Raw genomic sequence first — 23490 nt, forward strand, 5'->3', positions numbered from 1 at the left:
GTGAAAAATGAATTAGAGTCAATGAATGAAAGAAATGATCAAGACCTAGTTTCCCCCAAACCTCTCATTTTAAAGATGAGCAAAGTGAGCTCCAGAAAGAAGAAACAGTTAAAACTGAATGAAACTTTGCTCTCACTTATACTCTCTTGCAGGGATTCCTAAGTGGTGCCAGTGGTAAGTAATCCACCTGCCAATGCAGATAAGAGCCACAGGTTTGATTCCTGGGTGGGGAAGATCCCCTGGAGGAGGGCATGGCATCCCACTCCAGTATTCTTGCCTGGAGAATCCCATCGACAGAGGAGCCTGACTAACTACAGTCTATATGGTCTCAACAGTCAGGCACAACTGAAGCAACTTAGCACGTAGGCACATACTCTGAAACATTTTTCAGACTCCTGCTGTGTGCCAGGCATGGTACTAGGCTCTGGAGACACAAAGATACCTTTCATCAGGAGTTATAAGTCTTATAAGAAAAAGAAGACCCTCAGGGAAGACACAGTATCCAATCTTGAGCCTCTGGCCCCTTTTAATGAGGATTATCCTGTGCAATAGTTCATTTAGTCTTCATAACCAGGCTGTAAGGTAAGTGGAATTATCTTCATTTTACAAAGAAGGAAACTGAGACTCAAAAAAAGGTAAAATAATTATCCAAAGTCAGGGATGTATCATGTCAAATCTCCTACACTCTGATCTGCGGTACTGAAGTCCACATGGTTATGGCTGTGATACAGAGAAGGGGTAGGAGAGGAAGGGGAAGGGAGAGCATTTTTTTGAAAAGACTCTCCCTGAGTCACACTTGTTTAAAGATTAATTTCAATAAACCCTCTTAGTGTGAAACACAGCCGTTCTCTGGGCCTGGTTCCTGTAATACTAACACTCTATCTTTTAGCTGCAGGGGAAGAAGTTTGCTATGAAAGGGTGGGATGCTTTAAAGATGGTCTGCCATGGACTGGGACCTTCTCAAGACAGTTTGCAGGGCTACCATGGTCTCCAGAAAAGATAAACACTCGCTTTCTGCTCTACACTAGACAGAATCCCAAAGTCCATCAGGTAAGTTAACTCGCTGCCTTCACACACATATTATTCTAAAATAGAAGATGTCTCTGCAAGTACAGAAGCCATAGATAACCTATTCTGATAGAAACTCTTGAGTTAAAGGAAAGCATTTCTTTTTAGTGTTGTGAGCCAGATATTTCTCTCATTATTTGCCCTGGTATTTAAAAACAAAGATTGCTCTGATTACATGTTTCATATGGGATAAATTTGATATTTCGTTCAAAGTATTCATTGAGAGCCTTCCACATTGTAAGACTGAAGAAGCAGCAATACCTATTATGTACTAAATTGAATAAACAAGACAGTGTCTTAAGTTTGTTATACTAGTAGAAATGAGATATGTAACCAAATAGCTTTACTGCAGCACGATTTTGGTCTGTGATGTAAGATAACACATGAAAGACTTTGGGAACAGAGAGAGGAAGGGATTACCTTCCCCTTGGGAGTGGGGAAGGGAGCCAGGAAAGACTTTGAGGAGGGTTTGAGGTGTGTCCTGAAGGAAGGGCAGGGTTTTCCAAAGCAAAGACAGGGAAATGGTGTGAACACACACATACGGAGGAGAAAGACAATAGGGGGTGTTTGATAAATGACACCACTGTTGGATTAGACAAGGCAGAGGGGAAGTCTTCAAATGCAGAGTGAGTTAGAAACACAGTTTTAGAAACAATTTGTATAATTCCTTCCTGGGGAGATGGGCTATTACCCTGGGAGCCATGAGTTCCCATTGTGAGTTTTTAGGAGGCTTTAGGACGGTTATTCCAGCTGCAGTGTACTTTCTGGCCTGGAGCTGGGAGAGCAGGGGTTGGGGGTGGGGAGCGGGAGGCATTGCCAGAGCGTTTAGTCCTGTGCTGTCTAGTCACTAGCCACATGCGGCTCCTGAAATAAAGTTAAAAATTCAGTTCTTCAGCTGCGCCAACCACATTTCAAGTGCTCAAGAGCCACACATGACCAGTGGCTATGGTGTTGGATGGCACAAATATAGGACATTTCCATCATCACCGAGAGTTCTATTTGACGGCACTGAATAAAAGCTATAGTGCAATTTGGATCAGACACAGAACTAACCTGAGCCAGAGTAATGAGAGTGAGTACGTTAACAGAAAAATGACATGCTAAACATCGTCAGCTGTCCTGAGATTTCACATATGCATGATAGGAAGAAAAATGACCCTCTTGTCTGAAAAATTTAGGGCAAAACAAAAAGTTCAATTTTTGACAAGTGAAGTTGGTATAGACTATTGGAGATGTTAGCTGTACAACTTGGCAGGCGGTCTGGAGCTACAGAAATACATTCAAAATCTTTTACCCAGAGGTGAACGTTGAAACTCAGCATGCATGAGATCTCAGGGGAGAGAACAAAGTATGATACGAGACCCAGGTGGAACATCTATATGACGGGCAGGTGGGAAAGGGGCCAGGGAAGGAGCAAAAATCATCTCCAGTCTTTACCTGCATCTATAACCTTGAGGCTTGCTTTCCACCAGACCCGTCACATGCAGGGCAGGTCTCACCGGCCAAGACAGCCTCCTTGTAGGCCTTCACACCCTGCAAGCATAGCTATCTACTTACCAGACTCACACATACATATGTACACATAGCTCTTTACTGAAATATACCATCTGCTGTATAGATTACGGCTCTGGGGAGAACAAAGAAGCAAAGAGAAGCCCTTACTTTGAGTACAGAGAAACTTATAAAGAAAATGTCTTCAAAAGTTTGATTTATATAACTGTCAAAAAGCAAAAAGCATTACCCAGCTGTAGAAAGGAAATGAAATTCTAATAGATCATACAATATCTTGCAAACGTTTTGCTAAACTGAATATGCCAGACACAAAAGGACAAATATTATATGATTCCAGTTATATAACATACCAGGAATAGTCAAATTCATAGAGATGGAAAGTAGAATAATATCAATAGTTACTGGGGTCGGGGGAGGGGGTGATGGGAGTTATTGTCGAATGAGTACAGAGTTTAGTTTCAGTCTGAGATGATGAAAAAGTTCTGTAAAGGTGGTGTTGCTTGCACAACAATGTGAATGATAGTGCAAGTGAATTTTACTCTTAATGATGGATGAAACAGTGATTTTGTTATGTGTATGTTACCACATTTTTTAAAAACGTAATACAAATGTTTTGGGGCACCTCTATCCATTTAGGACTTTCAGGGTGAATGTCTCTGCTCGGGACCGACTGTATCCCCTGATGTTGACCCTCAGCCCTCATAGGACTTGCTGATGCTTTATGCTTCTGGACAGAGGCACGCGCTAGAACTTTGTAGAGCACAGGCAGTAAGACAGAAGGTGACGAAGACCAGTCTTCAGGCAAGGCTGAGCCCAAAGGGCAGTGCAGAGAACATCAGAAAACCGAATACTTTCCCAAGAAAGGGGCCATAAAGACAGTGCTTCCCACATCTTTCCCACTCCCTCGCATTTGGAAAGAATCATGTGTGACAACACAGATCTGCACCCAAATGTTGCAACAGACCCCTGAGGGTTTGCTGTTAATGTGGCTTTTAATAACAGCCAGGTTGGAGACTGAGTCACGGTGTGGAACCTAAAAGCAAGGATCATCACAGGTTTGACCCGTGTGCTATACCATATAAATTTGATTACCTTTGTTTATGAGGAAGAAGGAAATCCTGCAGTAGCTTAGCAATTGAGGCTTAGCAATTGGGGAGTTACCAAATAAGGAATTAGTACTCAAGGCTTAGCAATTGGTGAATTGTCAAGGATCAATTTGTTGATGTAAATGGTCTTCTGAGGCGTAGGTCTCAGCTACTTTCCTGGAAGAATAAAACCAACTTCTTTTTCCCATGAATCTGTGACTTCTTTTTCTTTCTTTCTTTCTTTTTTTATTTTTTAAATTATGAAAGCATAGTATCCGTGACTTCTTAACCTTAAGTGACTCATTGCCATTGGCAGTTGTGATGCATAGTTGCGTAATTACAGTGGTTCCTGTGCCTGCAGCTTTTGTCAAGGCTAGAACATGCCTAACTGGTGACTATTTTTGCCTCACTTATAGGATGGGTCGATTCCATGTCGGTTAGGCTCCATGACTGCTCGAAGATAAGAATGTTAAGAGAAAACACCCCAGCACCCAGCTAAACGTCAATACTCTACTCTCATCTCTAGATAACCTGTTCTGTCCTGACATCCTTTTTAGTTTCTGTCCTTGTGGCATCCAAGTTGTCTTCTTTTGATTCCATGGTGCTGTTTGGGAGTTTCCCATTTTCTAAGTTAGTGTGTCATTTTAGAGCGGTGTGCTAAATTGAATGCATAGTGAACAAAGTTTTTTTGTTGCCTTTTCCTACATTAATAAATCCTTAATGGCTTTTGTGACAACAGAAAATGCTTGGATCCCATAATACTTGTCAGATCCCCATTCTGAGGCTTGTTCGAGGTTACACTTTTTCAAACTATTCTCATGACAGTGGAAAACTATATGCACTTTTTCTATTAAATGACCTTCCCTAAGTAGGTTTTTTTTTGGTGTAGAAACAGGAATACAGTAGGTATTTAAGGGGCTCCAGCCAGAGTTGGAATGGGCATTGAGTTCTTTTAAATACATAGATAAACATCTTTGCACTTGGATTTGATTATTTAGCAGAGAAGTGGTTCCTAAAAAGCCCCAATACAATAGATTTTATTATCTACATCACAAATTCTTCAGCTGGTATGCATCCCATCAGGAGAAAGCTCTATGAGCAGATCACAACTTGAAAGCCCAGTGGTGAAGTGCACGGATTTAGAGAGAGACTGTGTGGTTTTGAATCTTGCTCCAGGATTCATCAGCTGCAGTACTTTTGGACAAGTACAAATTACACCCCTACCTAACCTATAAAGTTCGTACCTACCTCACAGCATTGAGAGGGCCAAATGAGCTATTCTACTGGGTACACACAGGGCTTCCCTGGTGGCTCAGAGGGTAAAAAATCTGCCTGCAATGCAAGAGACCTGGGTTTGATCCCTGGGTCAGGAAGATCCCCTGAAGAAGGGAATGGCTCTCCACTCCAATATTCTTGCCTGGAGGATCCCATGGACAGAGGAGCCTGGTGAGCTTCAGAAGTCCATGGGGTTGCATAGTGAGAAACAACTGAGTGACTAACACTTTCACTTTTTCACAGAGAACCTATAATCTAGATAGATGCGAGTTTTATCTGTATCATAATTACTGCCATTTGTAAGCTAGCTTGGGATTCTCTTAATTTGTTTGCTCACAGTCTTGGAGAAACTTTAGTAAGTCGTATGATTAATTGTATATACTGTTAAACACAGGTAGCTAGTAATCAGTCATTCATTTCAGTTTCATGAGTATCTAAATTTGCTGCTTTTCAGTTTAAGATTACCATTGTCAAACTTGCTATTTGCTGATTTGATCTTTTATTTTTTCTCTACTTAATTGCTTATACTTTTGGCTTCTAATTTTTCTCTAATAACAAAATCACTTAAATTAATGGTATTCTAAAGTCTTCAAGAATATTGTTATAAAAACCATCTAACAAAGTACAAGAAATACACAACAATATTTAACACCATCACATAAAATATCTTAAATATGCTGTTGTATTTCATGTGACAAGGATCCAACCTCTACTCCTCGTTCATAAAGTGTGGTGGACAGTCTATCTTGCCACCTTTGGAATATGCATCTAAGCCTCGAGTAAGGTAGTTCTCATGAGTTACATTGACAACTGAAAAATACTGTACAAAAGTAAGGCTTACTGACATTGTAATTAAAACTGAGCCAACATTGTCTTACAAACATTACCTTAAAACCAAACATTTTGATTTCTTTTCCTCATGATGTATGTTGCATTAATTTGTATGTTGCATTAATTTGTAATGCATTAATAATTCCTTGGTACTTTTGGAATATGTAGCATAACTATTTCTTTGATAAAAATGTATTAAAGATGGTTGTTAAAGTCAAACGTAGAGGAAAATTGAGTGAATTTAGAATAATTCTACTAAATGTTAAATAATTTTCAATTATTTTACCTTAATTTCTTTTCACCTGAAACAGGAAGTCAGTGCAGTTAATTATTTAACTATCCGAGCCTCACACTTCGCAACAGATAAGATCACACGTATCAACATACCTGGATGGAAATCAGATGGCAAATGGCAGCAAGTCATGTGCAATGTATGATGTGAATAATCTCTTCTTTATACTAGTATTAAAGTTTTATATTTAATGTGAATGTACTTTGCAAGGTACTAACATGTGTTCATAGAAATTCTCCATTCAGTTATTCACATTGGCCATATTCCAAGACCGCAGATGAATTACTCATTTCCCATTTATTTTCATTTATTATGAATTGTACAGATTATGATAGAAGATTTTTATAATTATTCTTAGTGAATTCTCATCTTTGACAAAAGATTGAATGGTATGATAAATTTCTCATTTAATTTAAGGAAAACATTTCCAAGTTCACTCCAGGAAATTAATTTTCCTCTCTTCTACTCAAGATTAATAGACTGCTAACGTAGTAAGCAATTAATTATTTACAAGCCATATAGTGTGGTAGAGTCAGGCTGTCTGGAATATTATGGTTCTATTGACTAGCTCTGTGGTCGTGGGCAAGTTAATTAACCTGTCTTTGCCTAGATTGGCTTATTTTTAAGTGAATATTAAATAAGTTAATATATGGACAAGTGTTAGGACAGGGCCAAGCACATGGTAGGTCCTCAATACTTGCAGATGTTATTTCTTGTGGTAGAATCAGTTGTTTGGGCACTCTGGTTTCCTTTAATTCTTATTTTTTAATACTTACAATAAATCTTTTTAGGTACTGCTAAAAGTAGAAGATGTGAACTGCATTAATTTAGACTGGATTAACGGTTCACTGCAATATATCCACGCGGTAAACAATCTCCGCGTTGTTGGTGCTGAAGTGGCTTATTTTATTGATGTTCTCGTGGTAAGAACAGTTGATTTCTTTAAAATTACTTTGAACCAGCTTTGTATCATAACACTAAGACTTTGGAGGCAACTCTGTGTACTTTTTTTTTTTATTAGTTTACACAAGTACCGAACATGTGAAATAATAAGTGTTGGTGTATGGTAGCCAAAAAGGGAAAGTAGGCAATGGCACCCCACTCCAGTACTCTCGCCTGGAAAATCCCTTGGACGGAGGAGCCTGGTAGGCTGCAGTCCATGGGGTCGCTAGGAGTCGGACACGACTGAGCGACTTCACTTTCACTTTTCACTTTCATGCATTGGAGAAGGAAATGGCAACCCACTCCAGTGTTCTTGCCTGGAGAATCCCAGGGACAGGGGAGCCTGGTGGGCTGCCGTCTCTGGGGTCGCACAGAGTTGGACACGACTGAAGCGACTTGGCAGCAGCAGCAGGAGGTTCCCTCTTGGTGAAAGAAGTGCCTGTAGTTCTACAATTCGCCACTTGGTGGCAGTGTGTCTTCACCGGCTCCTCACCAAATCTATCCCCGCCCCTCCACCGCCCCTCCAGGTCGCTGCCTTGGTCCTCCTGGAGGACCATCTCGGTTCCTTTTCAGCACAATGTAAACCTATCCTGAACGATAGAGAAGAAAGCGTTTCTGCGTTATGAGCGCTATCTGTGCAGAATGTGAAGTGCTTTTCCCCCACAGAAACTGGGTTCTATGGCAGTGAATTAGGTCCCTAGGCCAGTCCAGGTACAACTCTTGAACCTACACATTTTCAAAGAGAATAAAATAGGCTTTGCTATTTATGAGGGCTATACTCTGAGACATTTATAAATCTCCAAATGCTCCAGCATAATAGGAAGTAGTTTCCCACCATGCACTGCAGTGAAGTAAAAAATCTAAAGATTTATGACCCTTTCAGATTCTTAAGATTTCACTCCTTACAGTCAACAAATATTTCACTCCACACTTGCTGTGAGCCGGGCTCCATTCTAGGCACTGGAGGTACACGGTGAGCGAGACAGCGTTTCTGCTCTGACGGAGTGTGGGGACAGGACTGTGGAAAAATACAAGGCAACGGGAAGGGGACTGGCAGGCGCTGCAGCTCACTTTGAGGGTCAGTCAGGAAAGTGGGCCCAACATTGAGCCCAGTTAGGACACAGGCTGGAGAAGAGTCAGGGAGCCAAATACTCAACCGCTGCCCTCCCTCTTCTCTCTTCCCGCTCATCAGGGGAGCCTAGACTACAAGGAGGAACTTCGAGTGTGTCTTTGTCCACAGAGGATGGAAACGGATTATCTCCTCCTCAGAGAAAAACCAGGTCTAACTAAGCTTTCGTGAATTTCTTCCCTGATCCTGGAGCCTGAACTGTGGGCTCCTAAAGGTTCAGGAAATGAGCAGGAGGAGATTTTGCTGAACTGAAGGGGAAAGTGTTGGCTGATTTAAATGTTCAGTGAATTCTTTGCTCCCCTGGGCATAAGCTGCCTTTAGCACGTGTGGGAGTGTGCAGGATGGTTTGGGACTCAGGAAGGATGAACATGGATTGGAAGCCACATAAGGGTCACTGGGCTGGTCTCCTTCCTGTTCCCAAGAACTGCAAGGCCTTTTAGCACGGGGAGAAAGCTCTCACAGAAGGCAATCCCCCAGCTCACCTGATGCTCTCTCCCTCAGCTGGATAAGGATGTAGGTGGACATGGGGTTGCTTTGTCATTTTACCAGTCTCCCCATCCTGGGTGGGAGAGGGAGAAACATGTCAGCTCCTTTTTCATTTTAAGCCAGTTTCAGCCATTCTACCTGCTTTTTTTTTTTTTTTTTAATGCTTGTTCTGTTTCCCTTTTGAAATATCCTCTCAGAAAAAATTTGGATATTCTGCTTCTAAAGTACACTTGATTGGCCACAGCTTGGGAGCTCATCTGGCTGGGGAAGCTGGGTCAAGAACGCCAGGCCTCGGAAGGATCACTGGTAAGCCTGCCCTGCAGATGGGCCTTGGAGTTGTTCCTATGTGTTTGTGTACAAAGTATCAAATATCTGAACACAAGGAAGTCCCAGAAGCAAATGGAAGACAAGGGAAAACGTGACCCTCCCTAAACTAAAGCATGAAATGCTTCCAAAGGGTGAGTGTGGAATCCGTTTTCAAGAGTGTTCACCATAGCATTATCTGTGATGACAGAGGAGTGGGCCCTGTGGTCATCCGCATGTTGAGGATGGCCGACTGAATGAGGACACATTCCATGCTTTGCGATTCCATAATGGCTTCTACACAGACTGAGACGGAAGCTCCACGCTGGTCCTGCTCACCTAGTGTAGCTGGATTGCGGAATTGTTTTGTTTAAGCCCATGCTAGTCCAGTTGCTAAAATTTTGACTATTGTCCCTGAGTGTACCTGCTTCAGCAGCACATAGCCTGAAGTTGAATATTGTCCCTGAGTATAATGTTAAGCCTGAAAACAAGTTGCAAAGTAAGTCCTATGAACAAGGTGTTGGGAAAGAGATTTAATTGCATCCCTTCCGTGTACTCTTGACTTCCAAATTACTTGAGTCCGTTGACTAGAAATCAAAATATCAGCTCCATTATTGGTAATGGGCTGGGCCTGCCCTTCTCTGTATCCCCCACCAACAGTCAGTCATCAAGCTGCTCGTCTCCTCCATCCTTCAGTCTTCTCCTGCATCTGCTTTGCGCCTCTTCATGGCTCAGTCACTGTCCCAGCTCAGGCCCTTTCCATCTCCTGGGTTTTTGCCATTCATGGCTGGTACCCTGCCTGATTCTGCCTTCCAATGAAACATACGCAATGTGGGTTCGATTCCTGGTTCAGGAGAATCTTCTGGAGTAGGAAATGGCAACCCACTCCAGTATTCTTCCTGGGAGAATCCCATGGACAGAGGAGCCTGGTGGATTACAGTCCATGGGGTTGCAAAGAGCTGGACACCACTCAGAACAAGCTGGCACTCCAGTCTTACACGGCTATTGCCAGTGTCCTTATCTTACCAAACACAGGCTGTGCCACTCCACTGCTTGAAACTTTCCATGGTCTAAAGCATCTGAACTTGTTGCATGAATGTTTCATGTTTCATCACATATTTTCATGATTCTGTGCCTTTGCAAGTCCTGTTCCCCCTCACCCTAAACACCCGCTGGTCCTCCTTTGAGAATTTTCTCAGATATTTCTTCCTCAAGACAGAGTTAATTTTCTGCTTCCCACACTCTTTGAAATATGCCTTTATTATATATGAAGATACAACTGTTGTATCACAAAGTCGAACTGATTATTCACATGCCTGTTATTTCAGTAGACTCTGAACTACTTAGAAAGACTTCCCAGGCCTGGCACATAGTAGGTACACACTTTGTGTTCATTGAAAGAATACATTGCTGCTCTGGTGTACACACACACACACACACACGTGCTTTAATTTCAGATTTAAATTTAAAACATTTTTTTCAAATTCTAAATTGGGTTTAAAGTATTAATATATTGCCTCTGCAGTCTCTTGGTATAATGGGCTTTTCCTGCTGAAAGTTTCCTCTTTTCCCCAGATCTCTGATTCCAACTCCAACCCTAGCCCACCACCACCATTTCTACATAGAATATTAAAATTTATATATTTACTCTGAAGTTGTTGTTCTTTGTTTGGTCACTAAGTTGTGTCTGACTGGTTGTGACCCTATGGACTGCAACACACCAGGCTTCCCTGTCCTTCACCATCTCCCAGAGTTTCCTCAGACTCATGTCCATTGAGTCGGAGATGCCATCCAACCATCTCATCTTCTGCCACCCCTTTTCCTCCTCCTGCCCTCATAATAATAATATTTCCCAGCATCAGGGTCTTTCCCAATGAGTCGGCTCTGAAGTTATTGTGTAGCAAAAATCTTCTTTGCTAGAGTATGGAAGAAATGGGCCCAACTTGTACACATGGAATCTCATGGGCCCCAACAGCCTAGGGGGGCATTTCAGCTGTAAATTAAAAGGAAGAACATTGCCATAAATGTGTCAAAAATTCACACTAGGTTGCAATAAGTTTATGGAAATTTTGTTTTCCTGAATTCTTATTTTACAACTCAGATAATTTTTAACTCCAGGGTTTCCTGCCAAGTAAATTATCCTATTGAATAAATAGAAAATAATAAGTTTGTAAAGGCTCTCTAAACATCTGAAGAATCTACATAATTTGGATGTTGCGATCTATATTCCTTCTAAGTGCTTAGACTTTGAATAATCATGTTCCTTTGATAACAAAAGAACCGAGATCTCAAAAAAAAAAAGTTGGCTTTATAATATAAACCAGTTAAAAACAAAATATGGTAGATTTTAGGACATGCATAAGTTTCACCGACTTGATGGATGTGAGTTTGAGTGAACTCTGGGAGATGTTGATAAACAGGGAGGCCTGGCGTGCTGCGATTCACGGGGTCGCAAAGAGTCGGACACAACTGAGTGACTGAATTGAAGTTTCTGTGTCTCTGGTAATTCTCTATAACTGGTAGACAATTATCATAAATGGCTATAGCATGGGGGTTACTCAGTCAAGGTTTTGTTTCCTTTTATCTATAAACAGCGTCAGTGCTTTCCTATCGGAGAAGAGGTTATTCTCTGTGCTGATACACTTGTGCATCCAAATACATACATACTAACAAACTCAGCTCCCAAAGGCTGCAGCTCTCATCCATACACTAAGGGTCAGGCCTCCGCAACTCAGGTCAATTAAGAGGCTGAACCTTCTAGTTCTCCCTCCAGTTGATCTTCCTCATGAGATCTCTTAGAACCACAAATCCAAGGTTCTCCCTTCCCTGCCTCTTGAAAATACTAGTTGTATCTTTTTTAAAAAACATGTCTGGTTGCCTTGTCCTCACATCAACATCATTTGAGGTGTACCTGCTATATTTGGATCCATCTCCACTGAACTCCCGACATTATCAGAAGATTGTATCTAATTAGCAATTGTACATTAGCATAAACAATTCTCCCTGGAGTTGAAGATTAATTGTGAGACAAATACCTGTGCATCTTTCTTTTAAGCTTGGATATTTTGCACAGATGCCTGTTGGTTTACTTCATTGACCCCTCTGTCTAATTTTATCTTTTCACCTGTGCTCTGAGTCCCTGGCCGGCTTTGGGGACCTCACTGTCATTTGTCTGCTTTCCTCCCATCTTGTCAAGCTCTTTTCCCCAACTCTATTAGAACTGACATGTCCCGGGTCCTGCTTAGACCACAGCCTCTTCTCACCAATACCCAGCTTGCCTCACTCAGATTCCAACTCCTCTAAAAGGAAGTGGCCATGTGTCCTTGAGGGCTGTGCTCTCCTCAGCCCATTGCAGTCTGGTTTCTTCCCCAGTCCTGCTAGCAAAACCCTAAGACCACCAAGGGCTTCTTAGTGGGACTCTTCCAGGCCTTTCCTATCTTTACTTTCCTTGGCCCCCCTGCAGAATTTGACTCGCTAACCCCTCCTTGCTGTTGGAATACCCTCTCTTTGTTCCCGTGGTTCCCTATCTTCTTGCATTGGTTGTCCTTGGTTGTCTTTGTTCTTGTCTGACAGCTTCTTTCCAGGCTTCCTGTCAGGTTCCTTTTCTGTCACCTTTCCTTACGTATTGGTGTTCTTCAAGGTTCTATCTAGGCCCCCTCTTCTCTCCTCTCCTTGCCTCCTCTCATTCTATCATTTCTTTCTCCATGATTATATGACTCAGAAAAATAAAAACAAAAATGGAATCCTATAACAGTCTATCATGCCGAGGTAATACACACCCCACAGCTGTGGCACATTCATTGCTCACTCCTGCTGCATTTTCCCAGGGGTCAGATACAGCTCAGCTCTGAGTCTCCTCTGCTCTGAGACCCAGTCTCCACTTCACAGCAAACAGACTTTGCTAAAATACAAATCTGACTGTAAACCTCCCCTTTGGGAAACTTGTAAGAGCTGCCCATCAACAACCAGGTCATGTCCAAACTCATCGTAGCTCAGGTGATTACATCTGGCTCCTGCCTGCAGTGGTGTCTTCATCATCTTGCACAAAATTCTAAACCCTATGCACTGGCGCTGGCCCTTGAAAGCTAACTGCAGTTTCCCAAATGTGGTTAACTCTGGCCTGATGGCCACATATACTCTCTGTACTCTTCCCAGGATGCTGCCTGCCTTATCTTCACCCTGGCTGACTCTCTTACTCCCTCAGATCCCTGCTTGCATTTCTCATCTCTAGCAGAAGCACGTCCCAGTTTTCCAAGACTGGGTTGCCTGTTTCTTCTTTGTACTTGCATAACGCCTTCGCTCACCTGTCTCAGCACTGAGCACATTGAATTGCAGTGCCTTCCCCTCCAAGGGAACAGACTAGACCTTATTCCTTGGATCCAGCTCAAAACCCTGTTCCTGGCACATAATAAGTGCTTGATAAATAATTGTCAGATATGTAAATGAGGAGTTATATGAATGATTGTAATATTTTAGAGACCTTAAATACCTTAATCTTTGTTTTAGTAGACGTTTGAATGGGAGACAATGGACTGAAGTCTGACCACCATTTTCCATCTAATATGTAATGGTCCGTTTTACATCTAACATATGACGACCTTGTCAAGTCCCTTCTCTTTCCTGGGCTTCAGGCTTTTGTTTGTAATACAATAAATGGAACTAAGTGAGCCTTAACTGAGGACTATGATTCTATTATTTTAACTGTGTTGCTTTGTGATTCATCTTTACATTTTAAAGAGTTCTTAGCTTTTATTTATTTCTTTTACATATAAATGTTGCCTTTAAGGTGGTCTGCAATCCATAACGTTAGTTGTCTGTATGGTATTCCATGTACAGGCCCTAGAGAAGCTGCTCTGACTTTTCTGACTTTGTTAGCTGGTTTGGTATTGTCCAGACACAGCCTTGCTTGTGTGTAGGAATCTGACATTGCAGTATATACATATCCTGCATTTATAAATATAAATACATGCTACAGTTTATGTATCTCTCTTTCAGGCTGAGTGGTGTTTGACCTACATAAATCATATAAGAAAGAATACTTTGCCTTCACCAAAATAGCGACACTGTCAGTGTACTTTTATATGTCTTAGTTTAATACACATTATGCTTTTTCCCAGGGTTGGACCCAGCAGGGCCTTGTTTCCATGACACTCCAAATGAAGTCAGGCTGGATCCCTCAGACGCCAGCTTTGTTGATGTTATCCATACAAATGCAGTTCGCCTCTTCTTTGAGCTTGGTAAGTTTTTAACACAAATCTAAAGTGCACTGAAAGATGGAGGAGAATTTTAGAAGCATGTATCTTGCTTTTTTAAATTTCAGGTGCTGGAACTATTAATGCTTGTGGTCACCTTGACTTTTACCCAAATGGAGGGAAGCACATGCCAGGATGTGAAGATTTAATTACACCTTTATTTAAATTTGATCTCAATATTTACAAGGAAGGTAAATGCTTTCTAAACTGCAGTTACAAACTCAATGAGCACCCTTCTTGGATAGAATATGCTTTTGAATGTAACGTAAAAATATATTTTAGCCCAAAACACAGTAGCATGTATGAAGTTCCCAGCAGCCATGAGGTCTGTGAGGCCAGGATCCATGTTTTAGTTAAGTCTATAACCCCAGGGTCTAATAGAATGTCTCACTAGTATGAACAAGGAGGATGTAGTCATCCAATAGATATGTACTGAGTGCTTACTATGTGCCAGGCATTATTCTAGGAATAGCAGATGCAGGAATGCATACAAAAGACAAAAATTAGTAGGAGCTAATACCCTACTTTCGGAGAAGGCAATGGCACCCCACTCCAGTACTCTTGCCAGGAAAATCCGATGGATGGAGGAGCCTGGTGGGCTGCAGTCCATGGGGTCGCTGAGGGTCAGACACGACTGAGCGACTTCACTTTCACTTTTCACTTTCATGCATTGGAGAAGGAAATGGCAACCCACTCCAGTGTTCTTGCCTGGAGAATCCCAGGGACGGGGGAGCCTGGTGGGCTATGTCTATGAGGTCGCACAGAGTCGGACACGACTGAAGCGACTTAGCAGCAGCAGCAGCAGCAATACCCTACTTTGCTAGAAAAACAGCAATAGGGTAAGTGTTAAGGAGACCAAACAAAGAATGTAATGGGAATCTGGTGTGTTGGTGACAGTGCAGGTGACCTAGGGAAAGGAGATTTTTGGTAGGGTGGACAGGAAGTCCTTACTGAAAAGATGACCTGAAGGAGTTAGCCACGCAGGTACCTGGGCAAAAAGCATTCCAGGCTGAGGGGTGGGAATGGCAAGTGCAAAGGGCCTGGGGCAGGAGCCCGTGAGGTTCATGGCAGCGAGGAGCCTATCGTGGCCAGAGTGAAACAGAGAGGAGAGTAGTAGGGCCTGAGGTTAGAGGAGGAACAGGGCAGAGGGAGACAATGTAGGGTCTTAAGGACTGTAGCAACGACTTCAGCTTTTACTTGAGGGGGATGGGAGCCATGGGAGGATTTTGAGCAGAAGAAGTACATGGTTTGATTTGCTTTTTAACAGAATCACCGTGGATCACAAGTTAATTTAATCACAAATTAAACAAATAGTATTTAGCCCTTTATAGAAGTTTCCAATAGTAATAATAAGGCACTTTTTAAGACACCAGAAAGTTATTATTTGGGAGTTCCATTCCTCCCTATCTCTATATCATTATCATGTAAATAATGATATGTATCATCCATAATATATGATAAAGCACAGTAATATAACGTATGATGACATGATAGTAAATTTTTGGATGATTCTAAATATCCCACTGCCTGATCCCATGTGGTCAGAATGTCTAGATGATGTAATTATTCTATCTTCCATCTGGCAGTTATAGAGAAAAGAAACACAGATCATGGCATTGAGAGTAGCTTGAATTTCCTCTTCACTAGCACTAAGTTACAAAGTTTTACTACCTGTTTTGAAAGTAAATGTAATTAGAAATATCCATTTGCAGTGACTACTTAAAACTGGTAAAACTATAAATACTCAAACTCAGAATTAAAGCCAGTTCTATCTAGTGTTGGTAAGCAAAATTCTTTCAAAAAAGACCTATTATAAAACTTCTTTCTCATTATTTGTTATATTATGATTTGAAATCATTTCTATTAGGATAAAGACTAATTTACATAACTATATTAATTGTTATATACTGAGTACTTGAAATTATGTAAAAAAATTAAAATAAGCCTACATTTATCATAAGGTATCATTTTGAGATACTATAATTCCTACAGCTTTATTAGATTACAAGCATATTTATCATTCATGTCTTCAGATGACTTTTCAGCTTCAAAATATTTTATTTTACATTATATTTGTTACTAAGAAATCATTTACTTTTAAAATTCTTAGTTCCCTATGTTCTAAAGAACCATCTTGTCTAAACCGCAATTAGTTATGAATACAAATTTGTATGTAAAGAAACCTGATATAAGGGAAATCCTCCTCAAAAAAAGATGTCAATTCTTTATCACTGCTATGTTGCATTTCTGAAATGATCTCAGTTATCTATTGTATAACAAACCATAGTGGCTTAAGAGAACAATAGTTTATTGCCCATGATAATGAGGCTCAAGATTCAGGCAGAGCTCTGCTTTGCTATGAGTCCATTGGGTGAGTGCATGTGATTGCATCCAACTGGGAGCTGGGCTGGGCTGGGCCAAGCTGGGTGGGAAGATCCAAAATAGCCTTCCATGTGTAGTGTTTTGGTACTAGCTCTCCTCTCTAAGTAGTCTGTTATCCTTCAGAGCCTCTCTCCCCAGCCAGTTCACCTGAATTTCTTAACATGGAGACTGGGTTCCAATAGAGCAAGAATAGATGATGGAAGGTCGCTGAAGACCAAGGTCATGATACTTGCCCAGTGTCAGTTCATCTATATTCTCTTAGTCAAAGAAGTCGCAAGACTAGCCTGTAACCCAGAAAGGTTTTTAAAAACCTTTATTTAGAAGCATCCAAAAATTTACTGTCATGTCATCATCAGTTCCACCTCTTGATGGAAAGAGTAGTAAAATATTGCAAAGGGGTGAGGACCTAGGAAGGAGGGACTCTTTGGAGTCCACATTTATAGATAAGTGACTTGCCGCATCTAGTGACTCAAAGGGGAGCCAAGTCATGTAGGTCATGAGAGGAATAGCCCATGCCATGTAGTAAAAATGTTGTTACGTAAGGAAAAGAGAGCATAAATGACTGGAATGTATTTCAGAATACGCAAATGTGCTTAGAACTTTTATGAATTATTGCAGTAATCCTAACTACTAGTGGCAGTAATGCTGTGCCTGACAGTGACAGAACCAATTTGTCTATAGCATTCTTTACAATACATTCCACCTGTCACATCTTGAAACTCAGCTGAAGGTATGCACTGGTTTACCTTGCTGGCTGTTTTATGATTGAATAGGAGGGAGTTCAGTCATTCCTGCAGAAACAGGGAGACAAGAGAATTAATTGGTCTAAGGCAGAGATACTGTGTACACAGCGATACTTAAAACTCTAAGTGCTCATGTCAGATATCTGGGAAGTGTTGGGGATATTAGTATCAGAACACGGTCATCTACATTAAATGTCCCGTTAGACTCACACAAAGAATTCTTTGGTACAAGAAGATGATATGTAATATTAATAAATGTACAATATCTAAAGCTACACACAAGGTCTGGTGACCCAGATCCAAGTCAAGAAAGTATCATTTAACATTACTTTTTCTAGGAAATGTTTCATACCATCAGTTCTCAGTTCATTGCTACCAGTTAATTGAAAATTGTTTTCACAGAAGTGTTTTCCTTCTTTGATTGCAACCATGCTCGAAGTCATCGCTTTTATGCTGAAAGCATTCTCAATCCTGATGCATTTATTGCTTATCCCTGTACATCCTACGAATCTTTTAAAGCAGTAAGTAAAGCATTTTGCCATGTAATTTAATTAGCAAGTCATTTTTTGAAGCATGATCAGTCAACTAAAAATTAGGACATTAAGTATGTCGCAAAAAAAAAATGCATCTGCCATTTGGGTAAATAATAGATTCTTTCTGTGCTGAGTACTGAACAGTAGCTGGGGTTGCTGAAGGGCTTAAATAACTAAACCAACTATTTGTATTCTGGTTGTTTCAGTTCGTTCGAATTATATCCAATTTTGCTTTTTTGGTCATTTGTTATGCAGTTATTAGACGTTGTGTACCAGGCATAAGTCCAGCACAAAAATTTTTGTGTGTATATATTTTAAATGTTATCCTCTAAGATGCCCTGAGAAGGCTGAACCAATTAATAGCTACAATCAAACATATTACTATTTACCTGGAACATGAAAATTATTTTATTAAAATTTGATTATTCATACAGAGCAGAACTAAAGCATAGATAGCTCACAGGAATTCCATACAAATCAATATACATTACAAAATACCAAATCTGATTTCACTTGAGTCATGAAGCACGTGGTGCCAGATCTGAGCTGACTATATTTTTCATTTGCTTATCACTATGAAAAGGTAAAAAGAAAATCTGTTTTGTAGCGTAAAGTAGAAAGATTTTCCTGCTTCTGCTTTAAAGACCTATCCCCTGTTTTATCAGGGTAGGAAAATGTGGGGTTTCAAACCAAAGTGTGTTATAAGCAATGGCATTTTGTGAATAAGAACAGTGTTGGGGCAGGAGTAAGTATTTCCCTCCTGTTACAGACCAAGAAGGTGAGTGAGCCCTCGGGCTGTCTTCTCAGGTCCTGAGCACGTCTTCCTTGTTCATAATGTGGCTGGTGAACTGCTATTCTCAGAATCCTTGCCAGACAAGCACTGACATTTCCCCTAAACCTCCTTCTCCCCGAACTCATCCTTTTCTCAAGCCCCAGATGCTGCTCTTAATGGCTAAAGGGATCCTGATGTTCACTACATCAAAGGCAGGTGAAGGCAGGTTCTCAGAGTCACAGTATATTCAGAGTTAGCGGGGTTTAATCAGCTAAAAACGGGAGAACTCTAGGCTCCTATGCTAATTATGGAAACAAACTAGAGAACATTAAGTCAATTTCCTTGACTTGTTTTATTGTACTTTTATCCAACAGTCATAAAAAATGAGATGGAATTTTAAAAAATAAATAAACAAAATAAGAGGGGTTTTAGTGCTAGGCCATCTGATTCACATTCTTGTGCCTTCACTTAATAGACAAACAAACTCAGACAAATTGCTTACTTCTCTGGGCTTTAGTTTCCTTATCTGCTAAGTAAGGAGACTAAAAACATTATAATAATAATATTTTGTGAGGATTAATTGACCTAAATGCACATAAAGTGCATCAAACAGTGCCTTGCACATGGTAAGCACTCACTCAGTCAATATGAGGCCTTATTATTTTGTTAGTATTTTTGTTCATTAAAAATGGTGTTTTAAATGGGGTGTTTTACTATAATCCTAGGCTTCCCCGGTGGCTCAATAGTAAAGAATCTGCCTGCAGTGCAGGAGAGGCAGATTTGATTCCTGGGTTGGGGAGATTCTCTGGAGGAGGAAATGGCAACCCACTCCAATATTCTTGGTTGGAGAATCCCATGGACAGAGGAGCCTAGAGGGCTGTGGTCCATTGGATCCCAAAGAGTCAGACATGACTGTAGCGACTAAGCATGCATGCATGCTCTGTAGTCCTAGCCTAAATATCTGTAGTTTGTAAGTCTGAAAGTTCAAAAACCTAAAATAGCAAATACTCCAACATTGTTATCCAGGTGTTTTAAAGTTAATATTGTTAGTTTTGCTTTAGATTTTAAAATACACAGATAAAATTTAAGTATCTTATATTCCATTCATGCCCTTCCCCAAGGCAAACTTTGAGGGAAATTTATATATGTAGTATCTTACTATACGTGTCTTTCTGAATTTGTTTTTAAATTAAATTTTATAAGATCTACATTGACATATATAGACCTATTGTATTTAGTAGGAATTCTGTAGGAATCAGCCACATTTTATTTATTCATTCCCCTGCTGCTGCTGCTGCTGCTGCTGCTAAGTCATTTCAGTCGTGTCTGCCTCTGTGCAATCCCATAGATGGCAGCCCACAAGGCTCCTCTGTCCCTGGGCTTCTCCAGGCAAGAACACTGGAGTGGGTTGCCATTTCCTTCTCCAATGCATGAAAGTGAAAAGTGAAAGGGAAGTCGCTCAGTCGTGACCCCATCGACTGCAGCCCATGAGGCTCCTCCGTCCATGGGATTTTCCAGGCAAGAGTGCTGGAGTGGGGTGCCACTGCCTTCTCCGATTCATTCCCCTACTAACGTGCATTTTGGTTGTTTGCAGTTTTCGTTATTAAAAGCAATTCTGCAATAAACACCTTTGCGTATCTCCTTATGTACTTGTGTAGAAGTTTCTTTATGACATATAATAGAAGTGAAATTTTCAAAGCATATGTGCATTTCCATCTTTATTAGACATTACCAAATGTCTGTCTGCAATGCCTGTTAATTTATATTCCCATAAGAAGCAAATGAGAATTCCCCACTCCATATCTTACCAATACTTAGTGTTTCCAATTGCCTTAATTTTTGCAAATCTGCTGAGTATGAAATTGTATGTTGTTTTAATTTGTACTCCTGGCAGCTAGTAAGATTGAGCATCTTTTTACATAGCTATTGACTATTGACTTTCCTCTTCTATGGACTGTCTGTCTATTCATGTTATTTACTCATTTTTCTAACAGCCAGCCCTTTTTCCTTATCCTTCAGTTGTTTTTGTTTTATTATGTTTTGTTTTTGAAAACAGGCAGGATAGTCTATTAGGCAACTTAGTCATTCTTAAATGCATATACTTTATTTAGATATGAAAGATTTATTATAGTTTAATAATACATTCTGAGTTTATTGAAGGTCAGCATGTCTAATTACATTTCTAATTACCTCTTATTTTCTGTCACCAGGGAAATTGCTTTCATTGTCCCAAGGGAGGTTGCCCAACAATGGGTCATTTTGCTGATAGATTTCACCTCAAAAAAATGAAGCCTAATAGATTATATTATTTTTTAAACACAGGGACTCTTTCGCCATTTGCCCGTAAGTATCATAGCTGATTTTTATTGTAATGTCTTAAGGCACTTACCCTTAAATATTCAACAGTTTTTACTGAGTGTCTACTAAATCACTGGGCATTGGGCCAGACTCTGAGGATACAGTGAAGAACAACACAGTGAGTTTAGGCTGGGGGAAGGAAAAGGAAATTCTCAGTTTCAACCCTGAGTAATAAACTTTCTGTTGGGAGATGCAAGGAAGGAATTTTTGCGCTCAGATCAGGGAGGCTTCCAAGGAAAGATGCCTTCAATGCTGATTCTTGATAAGTGCATAACAGAGGGAAGGAAATAGAGTGTTCCAAGCAAAAGGAGAAGGCAATGGCACCTCACTCCAGTACTCTTGCCTGGAAAATCCCATGGATGGAGGAGCCTGGTAGGCTGCAGTCCATGGGGTCGCTAAGAGTTGGGCACGACTGAGCGACTTCACTTTAACTTTTCACTTTCATGCACTGGAGAAGGAAATGGCAACCCACTCCAGTGTTATTGCTTGGAGAATCCCAGGGACAGAGGAGCCTAATGAGCTGCTGTCTATGGGGTCGCACAGAGTCAGACACGACTGAAGTGACTTAGCAGCAACAGCAGCAGCAAGCAAAAGGAACTGCATATGAAAATGCCTGGAGAAAATGGAGAGCTGGAATCTAAAAAAGATCCCCCTACTGAAATTGTAGAGGCCAGGAGGAAGGCAACATGAAGCGGGTAAGATAAGAGAGGCAGATCGGGTCAAATAATGAAATTATGCTCCATATGGGAAGTCTGGGTTTTATCTTTGGCCAGGTAGAAGCAAAAAGGACCTGGGTGAGGGGTTTCCCTGATGGGCCAGTGGCTAAGACTCCATGCTCCCAATACATGGAATGTGGGTTCAACCCCTGGTCAGGGAACTAGAGCCCACATGCTGTAACTAAAGATGGAAGATCCTGAGTGCTGCCACTAAGACCTGCTGCTGCTGCTGCTAAGTCGCTTCAGTCGGGTCTGACTCTGTGCGACCCCATAGACGGCAGCCCACCAGGCTCCCCCGTCCCCGGGATTCTCCAGGAAAGAACACTGGAGTGGGTTGTCATTTCCTTCTCCACTAAGACCTGGCATAGCCAAATAAATAAAAATAAATAAAAAGAGTTTTAATTTAAAAACAAAAGGAACTGGGTGAATGGGTTTGTCAGTACAGTCACTCAGTTGTGTCCGACTCTTTGCGACCCCATGGACTGTAGCATGCCAGGCTTCCCTGTCCATCACCAACTCCTGGAGCTTACTCAAACTCATGTCCATCAAGTCAGTGATACCATCCAACCATCTCATCCTCTGTGATCCCCTTCTCTTCCCACCTTCAATCTTTCCCAGCATCAGTGTCTTTTCCAATGGAGTCAGTTCTTCACATCAGGTGGCCAAAGTATTGGAGTTTCAGCTTCAGCATCAGTCCTTCCAATGAATATTCAGGAAAGATTTCCTTTAGGATTGACTGGTTGGATCTCCTTGCAGTCCAAGGGACTCTCAAGAGTCTTCTCCAACACCACACTTCAAAATCATCAATTCTTTGGTGCTCAGCTTTCTTTATAGTCCAACTCTCACATCCATACATGACTACTGGAAAAACCATACCTTTGACTAGATGGTTCATCTAGTTTTTCCAGTAGTCTTGTATGGATGTGAGAGTCAGCCTTGTCTAACTCAGTAAATGGGTTTGAGGGATGCAGAAAGTGGAGAAGTCAAGGATGATTCCAACTGGGCGGATGACATACCATATGCTGAACTTGGTAACCAGGCAGAGAGGCTGGTTTGAAGTAAGTGGATGGGCTCACTTTGTAACATATTAGGTCTGAGATGCTGTTAGGATTTGGGCGTGTGCGGTTAGATTGAGTCTCAGCCTCTGGAGATCGCTGTGGTCCACAGTCAAAGATTTGAATATTTATACAGTAACCTAAACTTTGAAGTGGATGACGTAATTACCCAAGAAGAATGTATCAGATGAGAAGAAAGAGAGCAGATAAAGTGGTCCCTGTGAAGGACACTGAGGAATGAATAGAGAAAAGATAAAACCATGTGGGAGTCAAGACAAGAAAGATGATGGAAAAGGGAGAATGCATTCACTGCCCCCAAAGATAGGTCCAATGAGACAGGGCCCAAAGGGGTTTGTGGGCTAAGTCCCATCACTGGTGAGTTTAGCTTTCAGTGGAGAGGTGACAGTGGCAGCAATTCAGTGGAACGGGCAAGGAGGGAAACGGAGCTTTCTGATGATGATTAATTTGTGAACTGAAAATTCTCTCTGGTAAATTTTTTCCCCTTTCAGAGGCTTTTCAAACAACTCTGTGAACAATTGCATGTTTTCTGTGTTATTAAGCATACAACAATTTTAGAATTCAGAATGAAAGATTGTTTAGTTCTAGAGTTCTTTAAAAGTTACACTTGACTGTTTGCAAGGGATTTATCCTGTTAGGAGGCTTTGTGTTGACTCAGACCTGTACTGACTGGGAACTCCTAGCACAAAGCCTGGTGGGAGAGGAAGGGACAATTCATTCTGCCTCTGAGTCATTAAA

General features: G+C 41.1%; 1 protein-coding gene across 1 annotated transcript in view; it reads left to right on the forward strand.

Annotated features, from left to right (window-relative positions):
- Positions 1-529: 529 nt before the first annotated feature.
- The window catches only part of PNLIPRP3 (pancreatic lipase related protein 3), a 28730-nt gene continuing 5769 nt past the window's right edge, over positions 530-23490 (forward strand). Inside the window, exons 1-9 of the mRNA XM_068961366.1 lie at positions 530-582; positions 831-1050; positions 6083-6202; positions 6855-6986; positions 8818-8926; positions 14041-14160; positions 14244-14366; positions 17703-17821; positions 20816-20948. Of these exons, the coding sequence (XP_068817467.1) occupies positions 530-582; positions 831-1050; positions 6083-6202; positions 6855-6986; positions 8818-8926; positions 14041-14160; positions 14244-14366; positions 17703-17821; positions 20816-20948 (1129 nt within the window). The remainder of the gene's footprint in view (positions 583-830; positions 1051-6082; positions 6203-6854; positions 6987-8817; positions 8927-14040; positions 14161-14243; positions 14367-17702; positions 17822-20815; positions 20949-23490) is intronic.

This window comes from Capricornis sumatraensis, chromosome 23, assembly GCF_032405125.1.
Source record: "Capricornis sumatraensis isolate serow.1 chromosome 23, serow.2, whole genome shotgun sequence".
In the NCBI taxonomy this organism is placed as follows: domain Eukaryota; kingdom Metazoa; phylum Chordata; class Mammalia; order Artiodactyla; family Bovidae; genus Capricornis; species Capricornis sumatraensis.